Raw genomic sequence first — 15,821 nt, forward strand, 5'->3', positions numbered from 1 at the left:
CTCTTGCCGTATAAAGCAGGTGCCCACAGTGCAACATGTACAGTATATTATGTACCTTCTCTCCAGGATTACTGCTGTAGAACAACACACAAGGGTACAGTTCAGAGGCAACCACACCTTCAAATGCCAACTTTGGCTCCTAGCATAAAAACAAGACAAAAAAGACAGCGAAAGATTGAAAAACAACTCAATAATCAATTAGAGCAAAACCGCTGAATACTGACTGTGAATATTTGGTCAGACCTTGTCATTCTTTGCAAATGATACAGTGTGAGCCTCCATGTCCAGGATGCAGGTGATGGTATCACCCTGGGTAAAGGAGGGAAGGGTGCGGACAAGTTCCCCTCCATGGTACAGGTTGCCACTATAAGCACGATATAGCCACATGTCAGTGGTGGTGTGGTGGTTGTAATCTCGAACAGGCCAGCGTGAAACACCAATACAAGTGCCTTCATTGCCTCTGTTCTCTTTGGTAATGTAGAACTGAAGAGAGAAGTTGGTAAAAAAAAAAAAAAGTTAACCAATAAAGAAAATCAACATTAAGATTTTAACTTTATGAGTGTGTTTTTTTTCTCCATCTAGACATCAGTGTTTACCTTCCATATAAAACAGCCAGATGTGATTGCAGTGGTTGCCAGGCCATAACCTTTCCCTCCTGAGCCATGCGAGAGGATGTTCCCGCTCTCCAGAGAACAGCAGATTAACTTGTGTGGGTCAAAGGAAAAGTCTCCAATGGGAATACATTCATCATAGCTGCCAGGATTCTGCCAAACAATGAAACAAGAGTTGGATAACAAAACTTAAGCACCACATATCAAAGCTGTCCAATAAATAGATAAATGTACATAATTCACTATAATTAGAAATCCCATGAAAATGTAAAGGGTTAGAAATGTGATATAAAGACAATGGCTACCAATTAGACTTGACTGATGGAGTTCTATAGTAAATAAATGATTAGCAACTCATACTCAAATGAAAATTATCATATTATAATGTAGTGTTATATTCTATACTCACACTTTAAATAATTAGACACTAATTAAATTTGTTTCACTTTTCTGTCCAGCCCCACTTTTCACCCCACACCCGTCACAGAGAACAAGCCCATCTGTTCATTTCATTACTGCCAAGAGTGCATTTCACTCATTCTTAAACAAGGCATTTTGTACTTTTAAAACTGCTGCATTCATTCACTATTTTTAAACATGTATAGCTTTCCTTTTTGATATTGTAATGGGGGTCAGTATAGTCATTAATAACATGAATGATTTGCAATATCTGAAAATTGAGAAAACATGATTTCAAAAAGAATGACAAATACATACATTCAAATACTTTAGAAGAACTATCTATTTTTTTCCTTATTTTAATTGAGGTCAGCTGATTTCTAAACAGGACATCAGTGGCTAATACTTGACTATTACCCCCATGTCTTTATCCGCTGTCTCTTCGTGGTTCTTCTCAGCTAGTGGTTCCTCCCACATATAAGCAGACAACAGCTGAAAGAGATGTTTAACAATCTACAAGAAGATGGAGAAAAAAAAATATTGGATAATGCATTGCACTATACAAATATATACAATTTCAGACTTGCAAATGTTTTATGTCAGGGAGCCTGTAATTTTCATGCTGAATGTCTTCTTGATCTACTTTAACTCAATAATTTCCTGCCATGAACTGTAACTGTAGTAGAGTAGTACAGAGAATTGCATGTGAGGTTTACTTTTTTTTCTCCTTTTTTTACATCATACCTGTTGAATTTGAGCTGTATCAGAACAAGCAGGTAACAGTCTTTCTAAAACATGGAAGGCCAAAAGCTTAGTGCGAAGATTTTGGAAGCATGGAGATCCTGAAAAGGGGGATGGAGATGGTGATGAACAAGGAATTCAAATAAAAACCAGTAAACAATACTGCACCATAATGCTGTTTTTAATTATGACTTTAAATGGTCTTACCCGAAGAGCACTTGTGGGAAATAATGGCCATGAGTGGATCAATCCATTTGACAAACGTAGAAAGTTTTTTCATCACTCTTAAGGACAATACACGCCTCAGAAACACCAGGAAATCTGCAAGCTGAGATTCAACCACTTTGCTGCTTTCCACTCCTAAAACAGCAAAAACAGAAGGAAAACTGTACACTAAACCAGGAGGAATAACACATTCCACAAATGACAAATAATACATTTAATTATGCTCTATAATAACATTGCATTCACAGGAATTTGTAAAAAACATAACAAAACTCAATGAAGTTTAACATAGCTGAATTTGCCACACCAACTAGATTTGCACTCTTGCTGCTGGTCTCCAGATCTGTCCTCTCAGCTGTTCCTCTCTCTGCTGCCTGCTGTTGCTGGAAAGTGTACAAGATATTTTGGAGCTGCTCACACATCACTTCCATTAGAGCATCAGATACATCCATGGGTACCAAATCCTCACAGGAGCTGAGAGCACAGAACAATTTGTTATGCAAATGAAAACACTTCAGAGTCATTTTTCAATTAATTAAACAGTAGAGGAGGTCATGCACGCTTCTTTATAGCTGTTTGCTGTCTCAACACCTTCTCACCTTGAAGCTACAGTCAATATCTGAAGCAGTCGGGCACAAGCTAGTCTGACAGCTCCGCTTAGTAGCATGGTTCCAGATGTAGAAGCTGCATACCAGCCCTGGTTTATCAGTGCACAGCTGTTGTTGGTCAGCATGGAAAGGATTTCTAGGATGCCACACTCAATGACCAGCACCAGGTCCACTGGTTGGTAGCAGAAATTCAGTGCAAACATGGTGGCTAGGAGAAGGTGCTGGCAGGAACCTGAGTGTGATAGAGACAATATCAAGTTCGGCAAAGTCAAATAAAAGCTGCTGTTGCAAAAAAAGAAACAAAATGAATGGGGAGCATTACAATGCATCATGAACAAACCTGGATGTTCTCTTTCCAGCAGGACCCTCTGCCTGAGGACACGCACCACCTGCTGGTAGAAAGTGTGGGCTGCAGATTGTAGCTCTCTTTGTGTATCCATGGAAGCTGAATGCGTACCAGACTGGATCAAAATAAGAAAGTAATTTATATTACATTTTTTTCAGCTTGAGAGTATTAATTACTTGTTTCCATAATTACTGATGATATAAACATCTGCACAAATATTGTGATAGCATGATTATTAGATGTACCATGTAATGCTGCATCTCATAATGAGTTCCCGATTGAGAGCCAATGATTTGTGTTCCCAGACCAAAGCATCCACAGAGGAATTGGAGCTGCACCGATTGTAACAATGTGGGAAACTGAGGGGACACTGTGAAACCACTGATCTTTTCCTCCATCTTAGAGAGGAAGGATGACATCTGACAAAAAGCCTCTAGACGTACCTGACAAAAAAAAATAGTTACTGGTTAATTGGAAATGAACTTTATTCTGTATTTCCAATCAATTGTTACAGGTTTTTAATCATTTACACCTATACATGGTCCTACTTGGTTGATTATATCTGTTATTATATTAAAAAGATGTAGAAACACCACAAACATAATGGCTACGAATAGGTTTGCTGAAAGCACACGATCAATGAACAAATGAACAAATAGCTGCAGGTGTTCTAATTCCTCAACAATTATATTTAACATTTTATAAAAGACGAAAAACCTAAATACCTCAGCCCTCTGCTGCTGCTGCAGTATGGCAAAAGTAATGGCCTTCGGATCTGCGTGACTACAAGTCTGTCCACCCGGCAATGTTGGTGAGGAGGCTGACGAGTAGAACAAGCTTCCGCAGACAAAGTTAAACACCTGGTTAAGAATCAACAAAGTGTTGTTGCCATAGTGGGGCATAGAGGTGGTTGGGCTGATGCACTGTCTCAGGCGATCCCAAGCGTCTTTCATGATGCCCAGAGAGCAGAGAGGTAAGCCTGAAGCAGACAGATAAGAGGTGTAAAGCAAGTATTGTCTCAGTTAATTATTCAGTGTTTTTTTTTTTTGGGGGGGGGGGGGGGGGGTTATGAAAGAAAATTAGTTGCATTCAGAGCAGGGACCATCTCTTGGCCTGCCAATGTGACTTCCTGGAGTCTCTGCTGGGTGCCTGGCAGCCTCACGGTGACAACAAGTCCCCAGGAAATCATTGCACAAGGCCAACGAAACAGTCCTGCACATTACGAACTGTAAAACAACTAATTATCGCTTTTCCCCTTCAGTTTTTACTCATACTTAGGGCACATTTGAGAGTGTTGTCAATCTTTTAATATAAGTCTATAATAAGAGAGTAAATATTGAACTATTCCTTTAAGACAGTACTGTAGAGTATGAAATATCCAAAAAGTGCATTAACTGACACAAAGTATACCACTTACCCATTTTATTCTTTGAAGATCCCATGGTGGTTTTGGATTGATCAGACTAAATAAGACAAACACAGTATATTAGCAGTGATAAGGTGTTGTAGGGTCAAATATTGGTACAGTAAAAGACTTACCTGTTTTCTGCTATCAGCCATCATCAAGGATTCTGTTGATTTCCTGAAAGAAGGATGATACAGACAGTTAGTGCAGAAACAGCTCAGTTAAATACAACGGCATTGAAACAAATCACTCACACACAGCCTGATGCAGACTTTACCTTGCTCTGCTGTTCATTGCCTGAATATTCTCCCTTTCGCTGGGTTCCACCCAAGCAGGCCTGACCCCCAGCAGGAGGAAGAGACAGCGGGATACTACCAGATGGCAGGCAGCAGGAAAAGACAAGCTTTCATCGGACTCTCCGTGCTTTTCCCACTGCTGCTTGCGATCCAGCTCCCGCTCTGGGCTGACAGGGCTTTCCATGCTGCTGGGGAGGGTGGAAGTACCAAAGGACTCGTACACAGTCACGCTCTGCTGTACTTGCATGGCCTCCCGGGTAGCCATGAATGACTCCAATACTTCTGCACAGACAGGAACGACCTTTGAGATCATTGTAATAATAATGGTGTATGTACGTACATGTGTTATGTCTATTTCTGTCAACCTATACAAACTGAATGACATTTTTACATTGCTGGAAAAAAGGGCAGAATAGAGATATGCCATCCTGACCTGACAGGTACATACGACTGTTGCTAAATGTGTCCTCCTCTGCAATGTCTTCCTGGTTGTGGTTTGCTGTGGGAGTTGGGGGCACCTGCACCTCCCGGCTACACTGACCTCCGGACTGCTGTTGCTCTTTTCCTGCCTGGTCCACTGAGGTACTTGGTTCTTGCCTGTCTGAATCAGGACTTTGCGGAGATTGAGAGGTCTGCAAATTCAAGAAATGTGTAGTGAAACATGTGTTTTTTCATTTTCTATCACAATCATTTTAAATCATTTCATGCAGTAATTTTAATGTAGTAACAAAGTAATGAAAGAAAACTGTTAAGGTTTATATTGTTTATAAATCACTCTGTATTGCTCTATAACTGCTTATCATTGTCAAAAATAGCTGCACTGAATATGTATTTGATTATGGTGCAAAGTGGAGTAATTTTCATAATGATACCTGTTTGGCAGCAGCCTGCACCTGTGAGGTCTTTGGGGAGTTTTTATGGGCCAACAGCGTGCTCCTGATTTTATAAACTGTTTCATAGACATCTAGCAGCAGCTCACAGGGCTCATATCTGTCTCAAAGGAGAATGGATAAATAAGAGTGGATAATTAGCATTGCACTGCATTGCGGTACAGATGTTATGCAATAATTCATTCACATAATTCTGTTTTTTTTAAAATGTAAACAATAAACATTAACCATACAGACAACTGTAGCCTTTCTAGGGTTTCAGAATTAAATGTACAGGAATAGGTATCCTGCAAATATTTGTGTTACTGACCTGTCCTGCACACTGGCCTCATCCTGCAGCCCAGTGTGCTTCAAAAGTGCAGCCAGACTACAGCGACAGACAGTCTGCAGCAAGCAGTCGCCCGAAGAGCCCCCACTCTCCCATTCTGCTCTCACAGCAAAATAACACATTACACCAAAGTCATGAAAAGGGAAAATGCAAGTCTAATGACCAGAATTTAAATATCATAAACAGACAATGCACTCATCCACAAAGACAAATGTGACTCAAGGTACCTTTGCTGAGAGCGTACTCCTCCATCTTCCGCCACAGACCACCTGCAGATCCTCTGGAGGATCCCAGTGCCAGTTCCAGTAAAGTCCTGGTTTCCTCACTCAGACTCAACTCTGCCAGCCTGGAATCACTACTGCCCAGCAGGGCCACCTCCGTCAGCCATGCCATGCTAGAGTCTACAGGACAAACCATGAAATGGGATGTAGGACCGGTTAAAAAAAGAAAACTAAAACAAAAATAAGTTCATTTCCTCATTTGCATAAAGAAATGGTCTAGAATCTGTACCATGTAATCATATCTTCCCTTGTTTGGTTCTATTAGGGGACCTTTTTGTATGTTAGTCCCCTCAATCTAACTCCATATTTCCTGTCTATTTCTACAGCCAACCTCCTAATAAAAGACCTTGAATATGGCTAACAATAATATTAGTTTTATTTCTAGTTTATCCAAACAGAATACGGACATAAATCAGGGGATAGGTTGGAATGTATTTGCCAAAACATTAGCACATGTGAAAGAATTGAGAGAAGGCAGTATGTTTTCCTACCCAGCTGTTCGAAGTCCATCTCAAGGCCGTTCTTGAGGAGGATATTTGATAGCCAGAACTCTGACGTTTTCTCCTGGGGTGAGGGTGGCAGGCCTTGCAACATACCACCTAGGCATCGGCCGACTGCCAGCGCTACAGACCGTTCCAGATCTAACAGCCAAGTCCACTTGAACTCCTCCTGCTGTTGCTGCTGTCCAGGACATGTGTTTTCTTCACCTTTATCTACCAGAAATATATATTGTAAGCATTATTGTCATTGATAAAAAAGGGGATCCTTTTTATAGAACTATAGTCAATATACCACTGACCTGTGCAGGGTTTCTGAGCCTCCATCCCTAGCTCCTGTTCCTCCAGCAGGCCTGTCTCTGGCAGCAATCTGCTGAAGTCATTGAGATGCTCCAACAAGGCCAGTAAATGGCTGAGAAGAGGTTGAACCGTGCCCAGGGGCAGCAGCAGCAAAGAGTACATAACCTGGCACAGCAGGCTGCCAGCAACTGAGTTGTACAACACCACTGGGACAAGAGGTGGAGAAGAGAGGGGGAGATTAGAGTGACTGATAAAAATAATGGAAGAATATAGTGCCGATAAACAAGATTACGCTTGTCAACAGATCTATTGGCATATCAGTGTTGAGTGGCCCAACTGAACACTGCTTTAAAATATATGCAGTTGACAGAGATTTAAGAGAAGAATCAGCTTGGGAACTTGCTGTATAAATGTTTGGAACAGTCCTTCAATTAGTCATTAAAAAAAACACAATAGAAATAAACAAATAGAAATAAAAACATAAGGAAGGGATTTGGTTTGTTTTGGTAAATAAAAGAGCTATCCAGATCTGTACAAATAATAAAAACAACTCACAGAACAGCCATTTGTCTTACTGTGCAGCTTCTTGATGATTTGTTTGTCCAGGAAACTCTCTTTCAACAGTTTGGTGGATCTCCTCAGTGTCTCAGAAGCACAGGGAAGCAGCAGGTAAAGATGCTCACAAAGCAGCGTTACACTGCTGTCATCCTACAGAACAGGGGAATCAGTGTGAACATAAATGCAACGACATGACTGCAGAGACCCATCAGCATAAGACTTCTGTGTTCCTCACTAAGTATAACGTACCTCTGGGCTGGAATGAATGTAACAATGGGCAAGCAGGTGTTTGTGAAGTCCAGAGAGGAGCTGGTGGAAGTGAGATGGAGGATCAGTCTGTCCCTGATTATCACTGGATAGCAGTTTGTCACTATTTTTCTCCAATTCTCCAAATGCCCGCTCCTGCATGAATATGTACAAAAAGAACATTTGTGATGACAGAGAAAGCAATTCACTATATTTGCCATATAACTAAAAGTTATATGATAAATCCTTCCCTCATCAGTAAACATACGATACAAAGTTACACACAGGGTCTTCTTTCCATACCGTGTAAAAGCCTATGCTCAGCAGAAGGGTTCTGAGCAGCACCTCTGCTAAATGCAAAGGGTCATAAGCCTCAACAGAGCTGGAAGAAGAGGGTGGTCGGATTGTCATAGCGGGTGTCAGAGGGGGTCCCAGGGCTGTCACTTCCCCCAAACTGCTGTAACCGAGCAGAGAGGCTACATGGCTCTGGTCCTGAAGGCTGCTGAGGACCATGTCTAACTGCAGACGCTATGAAAGACACAGATAAAAGAAGGAGAGAATTGTCAAGAAAATCACATTTTTACAGCAAACTGTTCTCACAACATCCAATCAGTCTTCAACACATATTGCCTAGCAACGGCAAGTTGGAGCTATGATTTTGACAAACTGTTTCTTTTTTAATTATTATTATCTATCTGGATCATTGTCATAATATAATGAGGCAAGGCAGAAAACATACCTTATTATAACAAGTTAAATATAATGCATTCCCTGCATGTACAAAAACATCTGTAGACCATATTCCTGATAATGAATGTATTAACAGTATTACAAAAAAGATGATAATGATGAGCAGCACTGCCATAATTACACACAGGCCTTTTTTAATTGGCAGGAAAATAACTATATATATACCTGTCCTTTGGAAAGGACATTTAAGCTCTGGGGGCCCTGAGGAAGGAGGGAGAGGAGCAGTTCTGTTCTTTCCCTCAGAGGAGGCAGCAGCAAAGACGCCCCGATGGATAGACTGTTCATAACTGCCTGAGGATGGACAAGAATATCAGCACAATTTGAAAAGACACATATCAACCAAATGAGCACATGCAGGCTATACCAATCCCATTCACAGACTGATTTAGATAGAATCCATACTATATTATAATCTTGGTTATTACACCAGCAGCCGATGGCAACAACAGCTCCTGTCATAGATCTGCATAAGCAATGAAAATAATTTAGAGACAGGCGGCCTTTTAATTTACCTGCTGTATAGAGTCTGGCATGTTGGTGTCTATTAGTCTGAAGAGCAGGTTCCTGAGGGGCCTACCCTGGGCCCCCAAAACCATTGCACCAGTCCCTCCAGCATGGGCCAAGGACAAGTGGATGGACAGCAGCTTCATGCACAGCAAAAGAAACTGATGGTGGTCCCTGAGGAAGAGGTGCAGGCAGCATTAAGAGCATCCTGTGTTCTGCAGTTAGTGAGGATGCAATGCTACAAAAACTACATTCAACTCAATAGAAATGATCAGAGTCCCGCACAAAGAACTACATTTTCACAACAGCATAAGGACATTTTTGCTTGTAATTCTGTATAATGAATGAAGCTTTAAATGTAAATGCCAAAATAGAACCTTGAAATAAGTATAGTAGTAGTAGTAGTATTAGTAGTAACTAATGAGTACTGTGTTAATGTATCTGGATACCTTTTAGATATGAATGGGGCAGGGGGAGTGTCATTCCCGATGCCATCACAGTAACTTTCTAGGAAGTTGCGTAGATAGGTGAATGTACTCTCTTCCAAGTCAACACAAAAGGGTCTGTGCCAGGCCACCAGTTGCCTGATAAACAAAGGCCAAATCACTTAAAAAAGGTAATAGCTGTACCAGCACAAATATATCAGAATTTATAGAAAATCATTTGTTTCAGAGACAATGCTTTACCTATCGGTTGGAACTGCAGTCCAGGCCAGGCTGTGAGAAGTGCCAGCAGTGATTTGCTGGATGGACACGCCCTCTAGACCAAGCACCTTCTTAGGTTTGGTAATAGGTGTAGAAGTGTGGCCTTGCCCACACTGGCCCATGGTGTTGTTCCCCCACGCGTATACTTCATTCTCTGATGAAAGGAGAACAGCATATATTGCAGTCTGAGCACATTTACAACTTTAAAATCCCATTTACAAACCTGTAATAAAAAAAATTAAAAAATTGAAATCAAGGTTGCTATGTTTTCTAATAATCTAAATAACTGATTATAACTTACCATGGGACAAAGCCAGACAGTGGCTATCCCCACATGAAATATCAATGATCTTGGTGATACCCAGGTCTTCTATGAACCTGGGCCTCAGTGAGGTCGTCTCAGAAGAACCACATCCTAAACATGAGCCACAGCCCCACGCAAACACCTGCACAAATTACATTAATAAACCCAAATTAATTGATTAATGACCTATTTTTCTTTCCATATGGTTCAAATCAAATACAATACATTGTTTGGACTGAATATTAAGCACTGAGAGAGACAATATTATATTGGACCTGATTGTTGGTTAAACATTTTAATATTTCTATTGAGATTTTGTCTTCAGAAGAATAAACTGTTTTGTGTAGGAGCTGTAGGTGCAAATATGATTTTAAGTTGAGCCAGTAAAAAACACAGTGATTTGCTATTAGCTAATTCTGACATTGAAAAACATATCTGGCCCAAAAGCTCACCTGTCCTGCAGAGGTAAGAGCCAGAGATGACTGGCTGCCAGCACACACTTTCCTGATGATGAATCCATGCAGGGTTTCTATGACCTTGGGGCGATACACACGATTGGTGTCTCCGTGTCCTAGTTTACCTGCGCGGGTGAGTCATATCTCAGTAGCAGCAATAGTTCATGCTAGCTCAACACATTTTTGTTGTGATGTATAACAAACAATACTGCAGCGGGACTGTCCTTGAGGTTAAAAAATTGATTTCTACTTGTGTGCTATTTTTAAGAAATACACAGAAAGCAAATGCACAAGCAAATGTTCACATTTTATACACAAATTTAAAAAAACAGTTCACACAGACGCTACTTTGTGTGTATGAATCATCCCACATGTCATCTGACAACATACCATTGTCTCCTCCTCCAAAGGACCACACAGTACGTCCATCCTGTGCCACAGCAATAGTGTGGGAGCTGCCACAAGCCACCTGCCCAACACCACTGATATCCTTCACCAGTGTAGGCATGTTCCGACTCTGGCTGTCACTGTGTCCTGCTCAGAGAGAAACATAGGACAACAGATGTTATTGCTAATATACCTGAGGAAAGATTTCATTTTGAATTTGTTGGGACTAATAAGTATAAGCAACTTGAGAAATAACGTGTGTACCCAGTCTGCCAAAGTCTCCTTCCCCCCAGGTATAAAGCTCTCCATCATTAGTAACAGCAGCACTGTGTCTGTAGCCAGCAGACACACAAATGACAACCTGGAAGAGGTGCAATTATCAAAATGGGTTTTCATCATTCAACTGCCATCTACAATCGCGCATCTATCTTTTCTCCCTTACAAGCTAATATTACATGCTTACTTTGCCAAATAGCGGTCCTTGTATGATTTTGGGATATTTCTGTGTAGCACTGTTGCCATGGCCCAGTTTGCCATATTCTCCATCACCCCAGCTGAACACCTGTAAGAAATATTTAAATATTATTATTTCATAATAAATCAGATATATCTCAATAACTTCAGATATAGTGGATCCATCTCTATAATGCCAATGAAAGAAACAGTAAGTGTAAAACCACAACTTTGGTTTTACACTGTTTTTGGTTAATAAATTTGGGTAAAAAACACAACTTATTTATTTTATGTGACAGAAAAAGAGTAGAAACATATAGTCAAAAGTGTACTCTACAATCTTTTGAAATATATACAGTACCAGCAAGTCAGTAGTCTTTTCAGCACCACACAGTTGTTCTAACGTCTTACCTCTCCCTCTAAAGTGATGGCCAGTGTGTGGCCATCCGAGCCCTTGGAGGAGGACACTTTCTTCATGTTTCTATGTGGCTCCAGCACAAGTTTCTTGGGCATTGACTGATTGTTGGAGTCGCCCAGACCCAGACGGCCATAGCTGCCTTTTCCACATGCTTTCACTGAACCATCTGCAGATACCGAAAAAGTGCAGTACTGGCCTGCTTCAATCTAAAATAAGGACAAAGGGACATAATAGAAAATGCATTACTCAGATTGAATATGCTGGATAACACTATAATGCATTAAAAACTCTAACTTGTGACACCTATGGTCAGTATTAGTCCTGTTCTTGTGGGTGGCCATACCATCTGGGCATCACTGAAGCCCTGCGTCAGTTTTGGCAGCAGGATTTTTTCCAGAGTTCCTTCTGCCAGCTGATGGCTGCTGTTGCTGCCCCACACATAGACCATGACTGTGTCACTCTCTGTACCAGGAGCAGCTGCATCAGTGCTGCATGAGCACAGGCAGTAGGATGCTAGATTACAAATCTGCCAAAGAGGAGGATAGTTAGGTCAGTTACTGTGAAGAATAACAGGTAACACATAATAGTGTTGATATATTATGTGAGTCTCACCTCCTCAAATAGGCATAGAGCTGCCTGGGAGAGACGACAAAGTCCATCTGCATCCTTCTTCAGCACCTGAGTATTGACAGAGTCCCCACGGAAACCCTAGAAAACAAAAGATTTATATTTAGCCTTCTATAGTGTGTGTTTTAATATAAAATGTGACTCACTGTGCTGTGGGTTATACAGTACAGTAAATCAATTGCATGCTATCTTTATTCTCTAGGATTTCTACACCAGAAGTATGAGAATGAGCCCAAATTCCTCCATAATCAATGACATGTTACTGCATGATCAGGCACAGGATGAGGTCAACACAGACAAAGAATCAAAGGTATTGCTCTAGGTAGAAATCCAAGCTAGTGGAGATAGCGAGTGTTTAAAGTTGTGCGATCCCACTGGATGTGGTTAATATGCTAAATCAGCATACAGTATATCATGAAAAGTATCACATACTGGCTTCCTGCTTCATGACATATATGTACAGCATCATGAGGTAGCTAGCAATACCTAGCTCTGGCTGTCATTTGCACATGAATATAACAAAGCTGATTAGCCAGCTCAATACGCATATCTAGAGAGGGCAGGAAGACTGACTCAGTCTTAATCCTTATCTCCACAGTAATGCATCACTCAAAGCTTCAAATGTGTTCAAATTAAACGACTAGTTCACAGCAGGGATGACAGTGAAGAGGCATTTTTCTTCTTTAAAGAAAATGGGGTTGATTTGTCAGTATGTTCATAAATGTACATTTAAGTTATCTCATATTATTTTATGAAGAAACCACTGCTACTATTGAACATTCATGTATGCAATCTTAGTTATTATGTATGCCAGTGATGTGCACTGTAACAAAATGCTATACAAGCCAAAGCAGAATGTCTACACTGAAGTGAAACAAACACTCATTCCTTCCACATACTATTGTTTGCCTTTCTTTATGATGTGTTCGTATTAGAGAACAGGACCTTCCTTTAATAAAGAGAAGTCAACATTTCCCATAAAATTTGACCTTTGGTGTTTACTACATAAATTCCCAGGTTACAGTCTCAACATGTTCAGATTTCAAAAACTAGTAAATCTGAATTGTCATGTGATATTAGGACACAGGCAGCTTGATAAGTGTAGCATCACTGGTGTTAGTAATAACAGCTGTGGCTCAACAGAGTATATGAAGCATATAGTAGGAGGAAGAATAATCGATAATAGACTAAAGGGGAACAACAGTCAGAATAAAAGTTTCAAATCTGAAGAACGTGACATACCGAATATTGCCTCATTTGAAAAAGAGTTTGGTGGATGACATCAAAGCCCACACCAGCTGAGTGCTGGGAGCTCAGTGAAGAGGAGGAAGACAGTGTAGAGGTGCAGGAGGACATGGAAGCAGCCAAGGCAACCTCCACCCACTCCAGCAGAAACTTCAGAGAGCCTCTCTGCATGGCAAGGCCAAGCAGCAGTTCCAGCGCTAGCCTCCGACCAGTCGGGTCTGCCCCACCAGTACCGCTGCTCACAGATGTCTTCTTTAGGAACTCAGCCACCTGCGCCAGGCAGTCCAGCCCAACTGATGGGATCTTATTCTCATTGGCCAGGGAGAGTGGAGGCAGAGAGGCCAGCACAGAGGATGCTGTTGCTAGCACGTCATTGCAAAGCACCGATTCAGGATGTACAGAGGCTGCGTATCGCCAGTTCTGTTGTAGTAAGGAGAAGAGCAGACTCAAACCTGTCCTTACACCCATCTCTATCAGAACATCTGTACCTGACTTGACTTTGGATGATCCCCCTGGCAGGCAGGGCTCTGAGGCCAGCTCAAGTTGCCCACATTCTGTCCCGCTGTCGGTGGACTGGGAGGGCAGCTGCACGCGGAATTTGTCGTGGTATTTGGTGTGGAGTGCGTAGTAGATCCTCTGGAGTACTACCAGCCTGTGGTGGAGGCCCAGAGTGTAGGAGGTTTGCGTCAGCATGCGGTGAGCCAGCCATCGCTGGCTGTGAAGCAGGGATGACAGGTACTCTTCTTTCTCTGCAGAAGCACAGGGCTCACACTCAAAGTCTGGCAGGCGAGGGCCAACAAGTTCTTGAACAGGTTGGGCCAGAGTCACCACCTCCTTGTTGTGGAGGAGCTTATTGTAGAGCGCAGCAGCTCCATGCCTTGTGGCTGCGTGCACACTGTCCTCCGCTGCCCAGGAGCTATTGAAGTGCTCCTGCCACTTCAGCAACACATGGGTCTGACAAGGCACCATGTCTGAGCATTATCTATACTCTGATGTTCACCTGAAAAACAGAGAGGGAAATAATATGTTGAGATGCACTAATAATATTCACATGTATCACTCCTTCACACTTGATTGCCATAATGAAATGGCGCTTTTATCTGTCATCAATTCAGTGGCAACATTTACCGCAGAGAGCCAATGTTCTAATGTGTTTTCCTGCCAAGAAAAGCCAGTGTCAAGGTGTCACGTTTCTCTTCTGTATTGGCAGTTTTCCAAAATACTGTACATCCAGGCTACTGCTATAGGCCCAGTGGGTATTATTGAAATAGGTCAGCTCACCCTATGATTATCCACACATCCACATGAGTGAGGGGACGTTTGTCTTGAGAGCTGTTATACTGTTCAAGACAAAATGGAAGCATTCTGTTTAGTATCATTTAAGAGTGTTGCTGTAATAACATGAAGTGCTATAGTTAGGCTTTAGAGGTTAGCGATAGTAATCAGAGCCCCCTGGCAATAATTCATTCATATTCTCAGTCTCGGTCAAAATGTCATAGTCATCATTTCCACATTGGTCACCTGATGCTCTGACATACAATCACATGCAAGACCACTGGGGCTCCACCTAACCCCTAGTCTGTCTGTTGTGCAATTCAGTCTGCTTCACAAACAAACAAAGTAGGGCTGCAACTAGCAATTATGTTAAAACATCAGAAAATAGTCAATGGTTAGATCTTACAAAATGTCTTGTTTTGTCTGAACAACAGTCCAAAACCCAAAAGATATTCAGTTTACGAATAGAAAGGTATTATATCATCACATCTGAGAAGCTAAATACAAATGTCTGGCATATTTACAAAGCAAGCCTATAAATAATAAGAAGAAAGAAGTAGAAATTATACAGCTCAGAAGGAAACAGCTGTCCAAGATCTAACAAATACAGACTACACATATTTAGTTCTCTTATTGCATTTTTAAGTGACTGTCAGGGAAATTTCTCAGTTTCCTGTAAATCATGTAATCCTTAAATGGAGGTTGAGACGTGACAGTCCCCATGACAGTCAAAATATGCAAACCAACATTCATAGACTGGTGGGCGATTTCATGGGAATATTAGTTGCGTGACATTCCCATAGTATTAGTAAGAGCACGTAGATAAGGTAAATTCAGCCTTTAAAATTCAAAACTGTAAAAAAAAAGAAGAAGAAGAAAGTAGACGATTTGACACCCACTAAGCTAATATTAACTTCTAGCTTTAAGTTTTTAACCCACCTGGTAGATGAACAAATCCACTGGCCTAG

At 41.3% G+C, this 15,821-nt stretch overlaps 1 protein-coding gene across 1 annotated transcript in view; it reads right to left on the reverse strand.

Annotated features, from left to right (window-relative positions):
- The window catches only part of LOC128379992 (probable E3 ubiquitin-protein ligase HERC1), a 33,928-nt gene extending 19,381 nt beyond the window's left edge, over positions 1-14,547 (reverse strand). Inside the window, exons 1-36 of the mRNA XM_053339636.1 lie at positions 13,576-14,547; positions 12,319-12,414; positions 12,050-12,232; positions 11,700-11,912; positions 11,299-11,397; positions 11,100-11,196; positions 10,839-10,982; positions 10,446-10,573; positions 9,991-10,135; positions 9,672-9,843; positions 9,435-9,569; positions 8,994-9,159; positions 8,647-8,772; positions 8,035-8,259; positions 7,735-7,887; positions 7,503-7,635; positions 6,930-7,133; positions 6,622-6,843; positions 6,077-6,250; positions 5,832-5,949; positions 5,504-5,621; positions 5,065-5,263; positions 4,613-4,913; positions 4,470-4,512; positions 4,348-4,393; positions 3,656-3,909; positions 3,176-3,373; positions 2,925-3,045; positions 2,576-2,816; positions 2,284-2,450; positions 1,959-2,111; positions 1,755-1,852; positions 1,428-1,523; positions 597-764; positions 244-483; positions 56-139 (exon numbers count right to left, since the gene is read on the reverse strand). Of these exons, the coding sequence (XP_053195611.1) occupies positions 56-139; positions 244-483; positions 597-764; positions 1,428-1,523; positions 1,755-1,852; positions 1,959-2,111; positions 2,284-2,450; positions 2,576-2,816; positions 2,925-3,045; positions 3,176-3,373; positions 3,656-3,909; positions 4,348-4,393; positions 4,470-4,512; positions 4,613-4,913; positions 5,065-5,263; positions 5,504-5,621; positions 5,832-5,949; positions 6,077-6,250; positions 6,622-6,843; positions 6,930-7,133; positions 7,503-7,635; positions 7,735-7,887; positions 8,035-8,259; positions 8,647-8,772; positions 8,994-9,159; positions 9,435-9,569; positions 9,672-9,843; positions 9,991-10,135; positions 10,446-10,573; positions 10,839-10,982; positions 11,100-11,196; positions 11,299-11,397; positions 11,700-11,912; positions 12,050-12,232; positions 12,319-12,414; positions 13,576-14,547 (6,432 nt within the window). The remainder of the gene's footprint in view (positions 1-55; positions 140-243; positions 484-596; positions 765-1,427; positions 1,524-1,754; positions 1,853-1,958; positions 2,112-2,283; positions 2,451-2,575; positions 2,817-2,924; positions 3,046-3,175; positions 3,374-3,655; positions 3,910-4,347; positions 4,394-4,469; positions 4,513-4,612; positions 4,914-5,064; positions 5,264-5,503; positions 5,622-5,831; positions 5,950-6,076; positions 6,251-6,621; positions 6,844-6,929; positions 7,134-7,502; positions 7,636-7,734; positions 7,888-8,034; positions 8,260-8,646; positions 8,773-8,993; positions 9,160-9,434; positions 9,570-9,671; positions 9,844-9,990; positions 10,136-10,445; positions 10,574-10,838; positions 10,983-11,099; positions 11,197-11,298; positions 11,398-11,699; positions 11,913-12,049; positions 12,233-12,318; positions 12,415-13,575) is intronic.
- Positions 14,548-15,821: the final 1,274 nt, after the last annotated feature.

Source organism: Scomber japonicus, chromosome 19 (genome assembly GCF_027409825.1).
Source record: "Scomber japonicus isolate fScoJap1 chromosome 19, fScoJap1.pri, whole genome shotgun sequence".
In the NCBI taxonomy this organism is placed as follows: domain Eukaryota; kingdom Metazoa; phylum Chordata; class Actinopteri; order Scombriformes; family Scombridae; genus Scomber; species Scomber japonicus.